A 16,461-nucleotide genomic window follows, 5' to 3' on the forward strand; every position below is an offset into this window, starting at 1 on the left:
TGTGGTGTGTTATTTCCAATTCATGCTTAAAGCATAAGCTTCCACAGCCAGTGATAATAAAACCAATGTTTTGACCATATTTTCAATAGTTCTCTTCATGGGATCTTAACTGGTGATTTCTGGGGATGTTCTTCCCTAAACACCATCCTATTTCAGTTGTCATTTGATGACTGACATCATTGTTCTGGAATGCCATTGGACATTTCATAATCAAGTTGCCTAGGGACAGGTGGTTGTACAGAAGGCTATTTGCCAGTCATATTCTGACATATGATTTATACAATACAGCAAATTGGCAGCTCTTAACCAGTAACTGTGTTTCCCTGCAACAAGATGATGATGATGCTGCATGGAAATTCTCTTGTTGCCACTTGTTTATCCTGTTGAAGCCCACCCATTGGACTGGGTTCACTGGCAGCCCACTGTCAGCAACTTGTAACCATTATTTTTGTTTGTAATGTTGCACATTTAATTATTTCAATAGCCTCTCTTATTTCTCATTGTTCCATCTATAGCTGTCAGGCAGTCAAATACACTTCTTGAAAACTGTTGTGTCAGACATAATCAAGGTGGTATTTGACTATAGCAGATTTGCTGTGTAGCACTAGTCACAGGCAACATTCCTGTTCCAACATGCGAGTACTTCTCAGTCTCCCAGTTTTGCCAGAGAGACATACTTGCTTGTTTGCAGATGCCTACGGCATAGCTAACATCATCAACAGAATCCTTGTTGGCTTCAAATGATCTCTGATCTTGTGGTCATTCTGAAATACTGGTTGACACCTGCCAATCATCTGCCAGAGTAGAACAGAGAAATAGCCTACTATAGAATCACCACTCCACAGCTGTCTTGATTTTAAGCTGCCCAGCTGGCCATTAACAAACTGTTCAAGGGCAACCTCCAAAAATGTATTCAGATTGGCTCCTGGAAGAAGACCATGTCCTTACATCCTCTGGCAACATTAAGAAGCTGCCAGTCACCATTTTGTGTGATCTTTTGTTAGTCCAAGCTGAGTAGGCCTCCAGTGGTTTTCATTTTTTAATTGTTTTCCTCACTCTTGAAGGTGTGGTTTTGGTGTCAAGCTTATAAAGGTACAAACACAATATCAAGCAGTGTTTCAAGAAAATGTCTTTTGAGAACTCTGCACAGTGAAAGTATTTCAACAAAAGATTTTCATCAAAGAGATGTATAGGATAATGCACCATAAAAATTGGATATTTTAAAAAGCAGTAAAAGTAATGTGTCAGTTTATAATTTTTTAATGCAAATAGTGTACTCAAATATATGTTGATGGGTCAATTACAGAATAATTAATATTGTTACCTGCTACTTACTTTGAGCAGTTTTGAAATCTGCAAAATTCCATATCATTTCTCCTACAAAATAACCGTTTTCTCGGAGCCTGTCAAATGCCTTGAAATACTCAGAAAACAGAGCTTCTTGGTACTCCTCTGACCAGATGTAACTTGGTTGCTGTATTAAAGAAAAACCTTATGATTTTTTGTAGAATTTTAGAAATTAGTTTCAGGTTATTAAAATTCTCATCTCTGCTTCAGTACTTAGTTCTTTCATTTCCTTGTCATAATCAAGTATACAACTAAAAGTGTAAAGAAAGAATGAAGCAGATGATAAAGGCAGCAATTAAAATATTTACTTGACCGACATGAACTCTAGTGATTTTAGCTCATATTACTTTCTCATATCTTCGTTTACCATTCTAATTTGTTGAAGTTACTTGTGCAACTGGTTCAGGCTGATATGAACTTAACAAAAGCAAAAGTCTACTATTATGTCAGGCCAAATATAACAAAGTGCTAGTTTTAAACAAGTATTCGACACAATGTCTGATACAGTTTTCCTTACCAAGTGCAGTCCTTCCATAGCATCAGCTCCATATTCTGTTATTATTATTGGCTTGTTGTACTTTGCCCTCCAGAAAGCAATTTCCACCAGTAACTGTTCCACAATGGTCTCAGTAAGCCCTCCATTCTCATACCATCCAAGGTAACGATTAACTCCAATTATATCCAAATATTGACTCTGCAGACAGAAACACAGCAGAATTATTGAAATACTGTAATCATTAAGTTTAATGTTTACATAGACAAATAACCAATACTTACTCTCAGACATTTCTGTCAGTAAAGAATCTGACTTCCATGCTTCATAAATGTTTAACATTCATGAAAATATGTCAAACTTTATATACTAAAGGAGAAAAAAATGTGTTACAACAAATAAAATACTGAAGTATCATATACAATGAAGTAGAGCTCTCATAATACATGGCTTCTGAAGTATATATGCTGTTTCATAGAACTTTGAGAACTATTTTACAACAAGAGCTACTAGGTTGCCTTTCTCAGATGTCTGACCCTGAATAAACTGAGCAATACCATGATAATTTATGAGGAACAGTCCATCCCTGCCAAGCTAAGATGCTCCTATGTCACTAAAGACCTCTCTACACCAACAACTGCAAACCACTATGAAGTGCTTGGTGGAGAGAATATCAGACTCTGGGTAAACAGAGGAATGTAATGATAGTTTCTTCGATGAGCCACAGTTCATCCCCAGTCATAGTACGTTCCTACCAAGTTAAGCTGCTCCTTTGTCTCTAGAGAGCCTCCTACATCCGCAAGCATACTCTGAAAATCATTGTGAAATGCATGATGGAAGGTATGTTAGGGATTGTTCCCACTGCAGTCATATATGAAGTGCTTGAAAAATGACTGGATGAATGCCTCTGTGCACACTGTCATTGCACGTTACATCCTTAAGAGTTATTATATGCAGTTGGTGTGTGAGCTGACCAAATCCAAATGTGAATCACTGATACTGTAGTCATAGGATGGTACCAGTGCACAGCATTACACTGCTAAATATTTAAAGCAAGTTGCTAACGTCTGCACCATTTTGATATCTTATCAAGATATGATTGGTTATTTTTGAAACTTTTTTTCAGATAATACCTAATTATAGATAACTGCATCATCAGTGAAAAGTTTGAGGTTACTATTAATAGTGTCTGCAATGTAATCAATATAAACATAAGCAGCATGGGTACTGATACACATCCCTGAAGCATGTCCGGAGTTACTTCTGTTTCTGTTAATGAGTCTGCATCCAAGATAAAATGCTATACCTTCCTTCTGAGAGATCCTCGAACTAATAACAAATTTTGTTTTTTGTGGTACCCCATATGATAATATTTTGATTAATAAGCACTGATGTGGCAGTGATTTAATGCCTTTTGAATGACAAGAACTACTTCACCTACCTTACTTTCTTCATCCATAACTTTCAGTATGTCACGTGAGAAAGGTGTGACTTGGGTTTTGTATGACTAATATATCTATAATCTATGCTTGTTGTCTTACAGATGGCCATTCTCTTTGAGATAGTTCATTATGTCTAAGCTCGTAACATGTTCTAATATTCTGCAACAGATGGACAACAATGAAATTTGATGGAATTTTTGTGGATTACTTATGCTACCCTTCTCTAGATGGATTTGATGCACACTTCCTTTGGGTCACTGGACAAAGATTTTTGTTTGAGGAATCTATGGTATATTATGGTTAAAATGGGAGGTAACTCAGCTGGAAATTCTGTATAAAATCTGACAGGGAGTCTGTTGGGCCCTTGTCTGATTTCAGTTGTTTTTCTGTGACACTAACACTAATATCTATTTCACTTGTCTCTGCAGTAGTGTGAGAATTACAGTCAAGCAGTACATCTGGAGCTTCCTCTGTAAATGAACATTTGAAAACAGTTCTGCTCTGTTTTCCTACCCTCAATTTTGGTACCTGTGTCATCTATGTGTATCTGAACACTAACTGTGGTGCCAATGAAAGCCTTTAAATATAACCTGAATTTATTCAGATTTTCTGTGAGATCTTTAAATAAGATTCTGAATTTTTCTGAAGTACATGATATAAATTATATTGTACATGATTTAAAAAATTGTTTTGAGAATACTGGCAATAGTGAACTGTTTGTGAAATGACCTGACAAAATCATTTTAAGCGTATCTCAAAAAATACCACTATGAATAAATATATTACACAAGTAACTTAGTTTATTAATAAAATTATTTTGTTACTGATTTCATAACAACCATTCAAACATTCATTTTTAATGGCATGAAAGATAATGAAAAATTTTGTTGGATATGCATGCTGCAGTAGAATTTTTAGAAATTTGTACTACTTTTCTATGAAACTGCTAACCGTACTATAAGTGATTCTTCATATCTAAATTATCTGGTACTAATACAAAATTATTTTTATTTAAAGGGTCTATGATACAAATAAATGTCCTTATTTGTATTACCCACACCCATCTTTCTCCACCACCAGACCACATTCTGTAAGTGAATAATGGTCATCAACTTTGCTGGGACAGACTGAAATTTTTTGTGTAAGTTACTATCAATGACTGATATTACCATAACAACATTAGGATATTACAAGGGAATTATATCTGATTAGAGTTTGATAACTCCATGTTCATTCCATATCTCTCATTTAGCAGTAGCACATCCTGCTATCACTGCCAGAAACAAACACAGAAATATGAGGGCAAAGTGAAAGGCTTTTGGTTTCATATTGAAAGATGACACTTTTATGCACAAGGTTGACACATGTTATTTTGAGACAGTCCATTTTACATCAATTCATTTTGTCTGGCATATTTGCCCTTGAGTAGATTCCATGCTTGAATTACAGTACCAGAGCAAAATACTCATCTATGGATGAAATAAACTCTGCATTGGGCATAATACATTATTCACCTGCAAATTTAGCTGTGGGGATTGGTGAACATCACAGCCTACCAAATTTAAGGACTTGGTTGGATATCCCCAAGAACTCATATTTCAAATCTCTTAGTTTTCCCATTGTGAAAGCACTTTTGCAAGCCAATGCATTGTCCTGAGTAAAAGTACAGTAATAGGTTAATTAGTAATCAATGAGATAAATTATTTTTTCATTCACAAAAATATTGGCCATAACATATCTGCAAATGACAATGACTTGGCTTACTTTAGACTGTCGACTGGTTTGGTTATTGTTTCATTTCAAGCATTAAGTCACAACAGTCAAGACTAGGTATCTTGTATAACATAAATTCATTAAAATTGCATAACTCTGTTTCATTCTGACAGTGTAGAATTCTGTAGATATCAGCAGTTCCAGGTTACTGTTATGTATTTGCATGTCTTTACAACCTTCTGACAGATGATCAGGGAAGTGAGTATTTTATTCAAATGTTCTATGTTTTTTATGTTATACTTTCTGACATGTTCCACACAGATGAGAATCATCTAATTTTTGGGTCTATGGAATGGGAAAAAGCAAGAGAGATATGAACATGATGTCACCTACACCAAAAACCAGCAGACAAGAGGAAAGCCTTAGACATGGCCAAATGATTCTGTTAATATTTGGCAGGTTGGTTGTTTACAACATAAAATGAGAGCCTTACGATATTTTGGCTCAGAAACACCCCCCCCCCACCCCTCCCTCCAACCCAGTCTTTGAGAAAACCACCCCTACAGTTCATGACACTCACTTGACTCAAAATTGGCAGACACAATAGAGAACTCAAAACTGAGCATTTTTCATCGTCTACAAACATTCATTTTCCTAGAAACTCAAGGAAGAAATGTTTATGACTGCTGATTATGTACTCATAAGGTATTCATCATTAACCACAAATGGTTCTGATGTAGCAACCAAGGTATCTGGTGGGTAGCAAAGAACCTGTGACAGAATCCCACATGAATTGTAGAGATTTTTTCCCTTTTCAAAATTGGTAGTAATAGCAAAATTAATAAGGTAAGTAAAACAATAAATAGTAACAAAAAGACAGGAAAAAAAAAATTTCTCAAACGCCTTGCATTAGTAAAGAGTTAAACATTTAATTCTGACCACTTTACATTCACTCTTTCGCTCACTCTGTTATGTGCCCTCAGTTTCCTTTGATCAACTAGATGGATCGTAACTGTCGTATATTCATCACAAAACAGACTTTGTTTATAATATTTTTTTCCTGAGAATTAATTGTGATGCATAGCAAGTGTATGATAACACTGTCTGAAAAACTGATGCTGGAAGTTGATCATGAATTATGCATGTAGTTGTGCAATTCTTGCTGGGTTTTCAGAAGTACATTGCAGTTTTGAAGCTTTGACATACAGTAATTGACTTGGCAATAAAAACAAACATTACAGGGATGACACAATTGGGTGCAATTTGGTAGTAATTCTTATACCATGTGAGGCAGCTGAATCTCATCATCTACAAACATGCTTTCATACATGACAGTATTAGTTTGTCCACTTCAGGAATTCAGTATAAGACAAAACATGTTTTTGGTCATGTAAAAGTTTACAATGTAATCAAGATCTGTTTTGTAAACTGAAGTTTTCAATTTTCTGGACTTGGAGCAAGTGATGTAAACCTTTTTAATGAGTTGTATATCTAAAAACAAAGATGATGTGACTTACCAAATGAAAGTGCTGGCAGGTCGACAGACACACAAACAAACACAAACATACACACAAAATTCAAGCTTTCGCAACAAACTGTTGCCTCATCAGGAAAGAGCGAAGGAGAGGGAAAGACGAAAGGATGTGGGTTTTAAGGGAGAGGGTAAGGAGTCATTCCAATCCCGGGAGCGGAAAGACTTACCTTAGGGGGAAAAAAGGACGGGTATACACTCGCACACACACACACATATCCATCCATGTGTGGAGAATTCAAACAACACTTAAACAATTTTGCAATGTCCATCAAATTAATCTTGTGCAAATATTCTTATATTTAATTTATATACATTTCTTAGTTGATGAAAACAATAATTACAAATGAATAAATAAATGAAAGGTGCACTTAAGTGATGCTATCTAATAAAAAAGACCCTAGAATCACATAATTTTTCATTGAATGAAGTCCTTATTTCAGCCTCATCAATTCTGATCATGTAATAGTAATTTATTTGTCACCATATGAGAATTTAGTTGTTTATATATGCCAGCACTAGTCATTTGTAGCATCTCTTTGTAATGAAACTGGTCATTGATACACTTTCACTGTTTTATAAACAACACAATACTCTTATTTAATCCACATTGCAATCGAATAAACATCTCATAGAATAACATTTTTATGTCTGTACCTACAATGCAGATATTATTAACTTAATGTTCACTTATGGATCGATAAAAAAATTTATTTATCTAAACTGTTTTCACTGAAATGATTAAACTTGAAAATGGTCAAACATATTTTGTGTATTTGTGTAATTTAATACATTGCTATTCTTATTATGATTATCATTGTTATCATAATATTGATTTTGATGTTTGGAAAATTTGAAGTAGTTTACAAGAAACAACCTCAGATGAAATTTATAAAGAACCAAATGCCAACATAAAATTTAATACATTCCATGAAACATTCATATCAGTATTTGAAATTAGCTTTCTGCATAAGCTAATCAGAAGACCACTCATCACTCAACATCACACAATACACAGCTATGATACAAGACAAAAATTGGATGTACATGTTCAAAATGACAACACAAAGTTATTTCAAAAAGGCCTTGTCCATCCTAGAATCAAACTATACAATGCCTTACCAGATACCATTAAACACATACAAAACATTGGTCACTTCAAATCTAAATTGAAGTTGTACTAGGTTGATCACTGCTTTTACACAGTAAATGAATACCTACAAAACTAAATTTTTCTATGTTAACCCAATGTAGTCTCATTCAGAAATACATTTGAATTTTATCTCTCTGTATATAGTGTAACAAAATTTATTTAAGTATTCATCATTAATTGATATATTAATGTGTGTTATTATGTACAAAGGTATAGTATATGTAAAACAGTTAATATTAACATAAAAATCCAAATATCTCTTGCACATTGTGCAGCTGTAGATGAAAATGGATCAATAAATCAAATCAAAATCAAGGGAAATCAAACATCCATGTAAAAAACTGTGGATCACTAAGGGCATTAAAGTATCTTGTGAAAGAAAAGGGACATGTGTCTTTTGGCAAGAACAAGTAAAGACCCAGTAGTAGTTGCACACTGCAAAATCTACTCAGAATTACTAAGAAAGATTATTACAAAATCAAGAAACATGCACGTAATATCAGAAGTCAGTATGTCTGACAACAGGGTTAAGGCAATATGGAATATAGTGAAGCAAGAGATAGGACAACCAACCACAGAAGCGGATAACATTACTATTGAATTGAATGGGAAGGTTATAAATGACAAGTCACAGGTAGCAAATTTATTTAATAATCACTTCTTAAACATAGTAGAAAGCATAGGGACCAAGAGTTCAAGAGAAAGATCACAGCAATATGTTGAAGAAATAATTCTCATAAAATTGCATCATATGAATGTACCACCAACTTCTACTTGTGAAATTAAGAGGGTCATGCATGCTCTCAAGGATAAAAACTTTTCTGGTTTTGATGGTGTTTCCAATAGAGTACTAAGGATTTGTTCCCATATAATAAGTCCAATATTGTCTGACTAACACCAGGCATTTTTCCAGAGAGCCTAAAATATGTTGTTGTTAAACCCCTCTTTAAGAAAGGTGATAAGAGAGACTTCAGTAACTACCGACCTATTTCACTGTTGACATAATTTTACAAAATTTTTGAGAAGGTGATGTATTCTAGAATAGTAGCTCACCTTGGCAACAATAATATCCTCAGCAAACCACAGATTGGGTTTCAGAAGTGATGCTCTACTGAGAATGCCATTTACATCTTCACACACCAGATATTACAAGCATTAAGGAACAAAATAGCACTGGTAGGCATTTTCTGTGACCTATCCAAGGCATTTGATTGTGTGAATCATAATATACTCCAAGGTATATGGAAGTTTTATGGGACTGATGGTACAGCCAATCAATGGATCATGTCATACCTAACCAAAAGAATGCAGAAAGTGGTCTTAGTAGTAATTCAACCAACAGAATCCAGGGACATAATTCTGACTGGGGCGGGAGGGAAAGGGGGGGGGGGGGGGTTAATCACATATGGGGTTCCCCAAGGCTCAATCTTAGGTCCACTACTCTTTCTTATATATGTAAGTGATCTACTGTCTAATATACAACAAGCAGAATTAGTTCTTTTTGCAGATGACACCAGTATTGTAATCACTCCCAGTATACATACAGAAATGGAAGAAATGGTGAACAATGTTCTCAAAACTATCATTGACTGGTTTTCTGTGAATGGCCTCACCCTGAATGTCACAAAGACACATGATATTCAGTTCTGCACCTCTGGGGGTACTGCACCAGTGATAAGTGTAATACATCATATGAAATAATACATAGGTTGGAAACTTCAAAATTCTTAGGTGTCCACGCTGATGAGAATTTAAATTGAAAAAAAAATAATAATTTGGAACTCCTAAAACAATTTAGTTCAGCCACATTTGCACTTAGAATCATAGCAAGTTTTGGGGAGAGAGAAATCAGTAAGTTGACGTATTTTGCTTATTTTCAGTCAGTAATGTCATATGGAACAATGTTCTGGAGTAACTCATCTTTAAGAAAGAAGGTCTTCATTGCCCAAAACATGTGTAAGAATAATATGTGGTGCTCACCTGCGTTCATCTTGTAGACATCTGTTTAAGGAGTTGGGCATTCTGACTATAGCTTCACAGTATACTTATTCCCTTATGAAGTTTGTTGTAAATAATCCACTTCAGTTCAAAAGCAGCAATGAGGTACACAATTACAACACTCAAAGAAAAAATGACATTCATTACTCAACATTAAGGTTGTCTTTAGCACAGAAAGAAGTGCACAATGGTGCAAAACAATTTTTTGACCACTTGCCCAGTGATATAAAATGTCTAACCGACAGCAAAGTAAAATTTGAAAACAAATAGTGAACGTTTCTCCTTGACAACTCCTTCTGTTCCATAGAAGAATTTATATGTTTGTAATGTGTACAAGGTGGTGGGTAAGAATTGCTAACTCGATCTGTATATCTTGTTTTCATTTTGGGGAAAAAAATAATCATCTGGTGATGTTTAGAGTACAAATAGATCTACAAATTAATTAGTAATATGAGTGTAAAATGACTCATCCCACAAAATGAAGATTTATTGTGCAAAATGATCCATGGGACATGAAAATAACTAACTAAAGTAAAAGTAAGTTTTAAGTGTTACATGTACAAGTTGCACTTATTTGCATTGTGATCAATATCTGTGAAATGTATTAGCTTTGGAGTTGTGCCCTTGGCGCGAGGAATCATATTAGACTTCTTTTTTTTATGTAGAACTATGTGCTACGTAGATCATGATGGTGACTTCATGTTGGGTTTTAGCCATCATCCATTTGTTCCAGTTTTCTATCATATATACCTTAAATGGTTTATTTATCAAGACATCAAGAGGTAAATTGTGAAGTAATTACTTCTGTAATAACAACAACTTTTGTCTTTCTCTGTCTCAATTTCTCTTTCATAAAATTTTTCAAATGAGTACTGAATTTATGGCAGCAAGTGTCAAAGTGTATCGTATTCCTCCGCGAAAAAATGGTAATTTCGGTGGTAAAAAGGAAGCCAGTCGAAAATGTAGGCCCTAAGGTCGAAAAGGTGAAACTAAAGGAACGCTTATCAAGTGTGCAATTCATAATCAGTGGGCAACAAATGGAAATAAATCAACTTAAAGCATGAAATGGTCAACTGGCGCATCAAAACACGCCGAGACCTACGCAAGAAATCGCGGACCCTGCAGATAAGTGGAATGAAGTTTCAAGGAAAATCAGCTTTCAGAAAGTGGTAAAAGGTGTGAACAGTTTATACTTAGAGCACGAAAATTCATACGAAGTAGGCCTACTTCCAGATGAGGACTGTAATGGCGAATCACGTGGAGATAAACAGGACTGTACAGTAGAGATAGGCCTAAAACAAGAAAGTATTGCACCACGGAAAGGAAATTAACACAAAGTGATTGTGAACAAAAATCTGCCAAATGCAAGCCAACAAAACAGGACATTGATGTCTTCCATGTCAGAGCTAATGAAGTTTGCCAATTACTACTATCATTAGTTCAAAAGATAGCATAGCAGTCCACAATGCCGTAGTGTTTTTGAAACATATGAACTTCCCTTAACAAGCGCAGCTAAAATTGATCTATTTACAGATGGTCAAGAACAAGGAATAGCCACAGAATTAAGTTACTGATGTACTTACAAAATCAAGATTGCTGTGAAACCATGCACCAACTTCAAAGCTGTGACTATAGTAAACCGTGAAAAAGTATAGGAACTGAGTACAAATGATTTATCTGTTTTCCTCACTGGAACATACGACATAGCAATCAGCAATACAAAAGAACTCACGATTTCTCTTAAGCAAAGATTACTTGAATTCACAAACACAAATGTGATCGTTTTTTCAGTTGCACATCGCCATGACTTACAGTACCAAACTGGTCCTGCATAAATGAAGAGGCACGAAAAGCAAACAAAGACATTCAAAATATCTGCAGACAATTTAAAAAGGCAACATTCGTAGATGAACTTGAAAGATCAAAAGAGAGGGAAAGAAATTCATTATTTGCAAGATTTTAGAAATAGTAGGTCAAAAATTACACCTGAAGCAGGATATCTCGATAGCCATGCCGCTCAACGACAAATGTGTTGTGTCTAATTCTTTAAATAAGAAGTTCATGGTAACAGAAGTGACATCTCTCATGGCTCGAAGTGGATCATTTATCTATGTGCCAGATTAGACAGAAAACCATCAAATGGAAGCAGCCAGCAAGGCTGAACAAGCTAAGAAATGACGGGTGCAAGAAGCCAACAACAGCACCACTAAAGAACAGCACATGGATGAACATCCTGGGTGCAGAAAGCATGCAGAAGTCAAGGAGAGTAAAGAAGACTCCAAGCACCTGCACCGGTGATTTTTTGTGGACAGAATCCTTCCAAATAAAACTGGGATAAGTGATGTAATAATAATGCCCTTAGGAAATTTTGATGTTAATTTAAAATCCAGTAGACAAATCTATATACCACCAGTATGTACAGTCAATCACAAACACAGTTTCAGACATTGAGGTTTTGCTAAACACTAAAATGCATTTTGTCAGTGTTCCATGTATCTCAGGAAACTGGTTAAAGCCAGATCAGATTGCTTCATTCATAATACCAGGCTACACACACTTGCAAGCTACTTCTGTAGAAGAAAATACAAAAATGGAGGTACTGCTATTTTAATTAAAAGTGGGTTGGAATTAAAAACTATTGATACTTTTCAGTACCTCAATACAGAGAGAGACTTTGAAGCAACAGTTGTAGAAATCAGTGGTGCAAAGACAGTTGTTGTGTGTATTCATTGCTCTCAAAATGGTAACTTTAAGGCTTTAATCAATAAACTTGAAACATTACTAAACAGGACACATGTAGGCAAGGACTCAATAGTACTGTGTGGGGATTTCAACAATGACTTTCTTGCAATAAGCAGGAGAGAAGAACAGTTGTTCAACCTAACAGATACTTTCAATTTAAAGAAAAAAATTACAACCCCAACAAGAATTACGAAAATGTCTGCTGCTACTGTGGGCCAAATATTTATTAACACACCCTGTACTGCAAAATGTGTAAATACAAATTTTAGTGATCACGAAGCTCAAGCGGTAACCCTCTCAGACTGTTTACTACACAGACAAAACCATAAAAGGACTGTGACTGCAAGAAGTTTCAACACACAATGCATAGAAACATTCAATCACTTGTTATCAAGAGAACAGTGGGAAGAAATTTCTCAGTTGCATGACACCAACAAAAAGTTTGAAAAGTTCTCTGTCATCTTCAACTATTACTTTGAAACAGGATTTCCTCTCAAAATACGGGTGGTAAGGAACACAGATCTAAAAGCAAAGTCATGGATTACAAGAGGCATAAAAGTCTCAAGCAACACAAAAAGAAAATTGCTCAGTTAGAGAAAAAACTGCGACATATCCCCTTTTCTCAATGGTTAGAAAACAAAATATATTCAGGTGTGTTGAAAAGTCATATGTCGGCAAAAAATAATGGCCAATAATAAGTTTATATCTGAGTCAGAAAATAAAAGCAAAGCAATCTGGAAAGTAATAAAGCAGGAAGTAAATAGGGAAAAGGAAAATATCACACTGAACTGTGACAACAAAAGAAGTACTCACCCGCAGCAGATTGCAAATCTGTTCAGGCAGTACTATGAAAACAACACAAAAAACCTAATAATTAATAATAAGAAAGATAGTCCAATTAACTAAAATAAATTCTTGCCTCCACTCAATCTATCTCTATGACACAACCCCGAAAGAAACCTCCAGAAAAGCATACCCAGGATTTGATAGTATTCCAGACTTTATCATAACGGAATGCATTATAAACATTTCAACACCCCTTGCAGAGACAATCAACTCATCTTGCTCAACTGGAACCTTTCCTGACTATCTTAAAATTGACAAAGTGATCCCTATTCATAAAAAAGGTGACATAGCATTTTGGAAAACTATAGACCAGTTTTTGCCAAACTCATTGAAAGAATCATGTATTTAACAGATTAATGGAATTTCTGGATAAGAACAAAATCCTCGGTGATGCCCAACATGGTTTTCGGGAAAATAAATCTATGACCTGTGCCATATATAATTTCTTACAAAATGCTCTAGAAGCACTGGATAATAAACAAAATACTGCTGGTATTTTCTTAGATCTGAGTAAAGCCTTTGACATTTTGGACCACAGAATCCTGTTGGAAAAACTCCAAAAGTATGGCATTAGAGGCACTGCATAAAACCGATTCTCCTCACATCTGACAAATTGGAAACAAAAAGTAGTAGTAATGTATGAAGTAAATGATAGCACTAGAACACATTTTTCAGATGCAGGAATAATTACAACTGGAGTCCCTCAAGGATCCATTCTCGGATCTATTCTTTTCCTCCTATATATAAACGAAGCCCAAGAATCATGGACCTTGCCGTTGGTGGGGAGGCTTGCATGCCTAAGCGATACAGACAGTCGTACCGTAGGTGCAACCACAATGGAGGGGTATCTGTTGAGAGGCCAGACATACGTGTGGTTCCTGAAGAGGGGCAGCAGCATTTTTAGTAGTTGCAGGGGCAACAGTCTGGATGATTGACTGATCAGGCCTTGTAACAATAACCAAAACGGCCTTGCTGTGCTGGTACTGTGAACGGCTGAAAGTAAGGGGAAACTACAGCCGTAATTTTTCCCGAGGGCATGCAGATTTACTGTATGGTTAAATGATGATGGCATCCTCTTGGGTAAAATATTCCAGAGGTAAAATAGTCCCCCATTCGGATCTCCGGGCGGGGACTACTCAGGAGGACGTCGTTATCAGGAGAAAGAAAACTGGCGTTCTACGGATCGGAGTGTGGAATGTCAGATCCCTTAATCGAGCAGGTAGGTTAGAAAATTTAAAAAAGGAACTGGATAGGTTAAAGTTAGATATAGTAGGAATTAGTGAAGTTCGGTGGCAGGAGGAACAAGACTTTTGGTCAGGTGAATACAGGGTTATAAATACAAAATCAAATAGGGGTAATGCAGGAGTTGGTTTAATAATGAATAAAGAAATAGGAGTGCGGATAAGCTACTACAAACAGCATAGTGAACGCCTTATTGTGGCCATGATAGAAACGAAGCCCACACCTACGACAGTAGTACAAGTTTATATGCCAATTAGCTCTGCAGATGAAGAAGAAATTGAAGACATGTATGATGAAATAAAAGAAATTATTCAGATAGTGAAGGGAGACAAAAATTTAATAGTCATGGGGGACTGGAATTCGGTAGTAGGAGAAGGGAGAGAAGGAAATTTAGTAGGTGAATATGGATTGGGGCTACGAAATGAAAGAGGAAGCCGCCTGGTAGAATTTTGCACAGAGCATAACTTAATCATTGCTAACACTTGGCTCAAGAATCATAAAAGAAGGTTGTATAGATGGAAGAAGCCTGGAGATACTGACAGGTTTCAGATACATTATATAATGGTAAGACAGAGATTCAGGAACCAGGTTTTAAATTGTAAGCCGTTTCCAGGGGCAGATGTCGACTCTGACCACAATCTATTGGTTATGAACTGTAGATTAAAACTGAAGAAACTGCAAAACTGTGAGAATTTACGGAGATGGGACCTGGATAAACTGACTAAACCAGAGGTTGTACAGAGTTTCAGGGAGAGCATAAGGGAACAATTGACAAGAATGGGGGAAAGAAATACAGTAGAAGAATGGGTAGCTTTGAGAGATGAAGTAGTGAAGGCAGCAGAGGTTCAAGTAGGTAAAAAGACGCGGGCTAATAGAAATCCTTGGGTAACAGAAGAAATATTGAATTTAATTGACGAAAGGAGAAAATATAAAAATGCAGTAAATGAAGCAGGCAAAAAGGAATACAACAGGATCGACAGGAAGTGCAAAATGGCTAAGCAGGAATGGCTAGAGGACAAATGTAAGGCTGTAGAGGCTTATCTCACTAGGGGTAAGATAGATACTGCCTACAGGAAAATTAAAGAGACCTTTGGAGAAAAGAGAACCACTTGTATGAATATCAAGAGCTCAGATGGAAACCCAGTTCTAAGCAAAGAAGGGAGAGCAGAAAGGTGGAAGGAGTATATAGAGGGACTATACAAGGGCGATGTACTTGAGGGCAATATTATGGAAATGTAAGAGGATGTAGATGAAGATGAAATGGGAGATGCGTGAAGAGTTCGACAGAGCACTGAAAGACCTGAGTCGAAACAAGGCCCCGGGAGTAGACAACATTCCATTAGGACTACTGACGGCCTTGGGAGAGCCATTCCTGACAAAACTCTACCATCTGGTGAGCAAGATGTATGAGACAACTGAAATACCCTCCAACTTCAAGAAGAATATAATAATTCCAATCCCAAAGAAAGCAGGTGCTGACAGATGTGAAAATTACCGAACTATCAGTTTAATAAGTCACGAATGCAAAATACTAACGCGAATTCCTTACAGACGAATGGAAAAACTGGTAGAAGCCAACCTCGAGGAAGATCAGTTTGGATTCCGTAGAAATATTGTAACACGTGAGGCAATACTGACCCTACGACTTATCTTAGAAGCTAGATTAAGGAAAGGCAAACCTACGTTTCTAGCATTTGTAGACTTAGAGAAAGTTTTGACAATGTTGACTGCAATACTCTCTTTCAAATTCTGAAGGTGGCAGGGGTAAAATACAGGGAGAGAAAGGTTATTTACAAATTGCACAGAAACCTGATGGCAGTTATAAGAGTCGAGGAACCAGATGGCAGTTATAAGAGTCGAGGGACAGGAAAGGGAAGCAGTGATTGGGAAGGGAGTGAGATAGGGTTGTAGCCTCTCCCCGATGTTATTCAATCTGTATATTGAGCAAGCAGTG

General features: G+C 36.2%; 1 protein-coding gene across 1 annotated transcript in view; it reads right to left on the reverse strand.

Moving 5' to 3' along the window:
- LOC126411210 (beta-glucuronidase-like) overlaps window positions 1-16,461 on the reverse strand; it is a 110,020-nt gene that overhangs the window by 455 nt on the left and 93,104 nt on the right. The window contains exons 11-12 of the mRNA XM_050081346.1: window positions 1,865-2,041; window positions 1,336-1,474 (exon numbers count right to left, since the gene is read on the reverse strand). Coding sequence (XP_049937303.1) covers window positions 1,336-1,474; window positions 1,865-2,041 — 316 coding nt within the window. The remainder of the gene's footprint in view (window positions 1-1,335; window positions 1,475-1,864; window positions 2,042-16,461) is intronic.

Source organism: Schistocerca serialis, chromosome 1 (assembly GCF_023864345.2).
Source record: "Schistocerca serialis cubense isolate TAMUIC-IGC-003099 chromosome 1, iqSchSeri2.2, whole genome shotgun sequence".
Classification (NCBI taxonomy): domain Eukaryota; kingdom Metazoa; phylum Arthropoda; class Insecta; order Orthoptera; family Acrididae; genus Schistocerca; species Schistocerca serialis.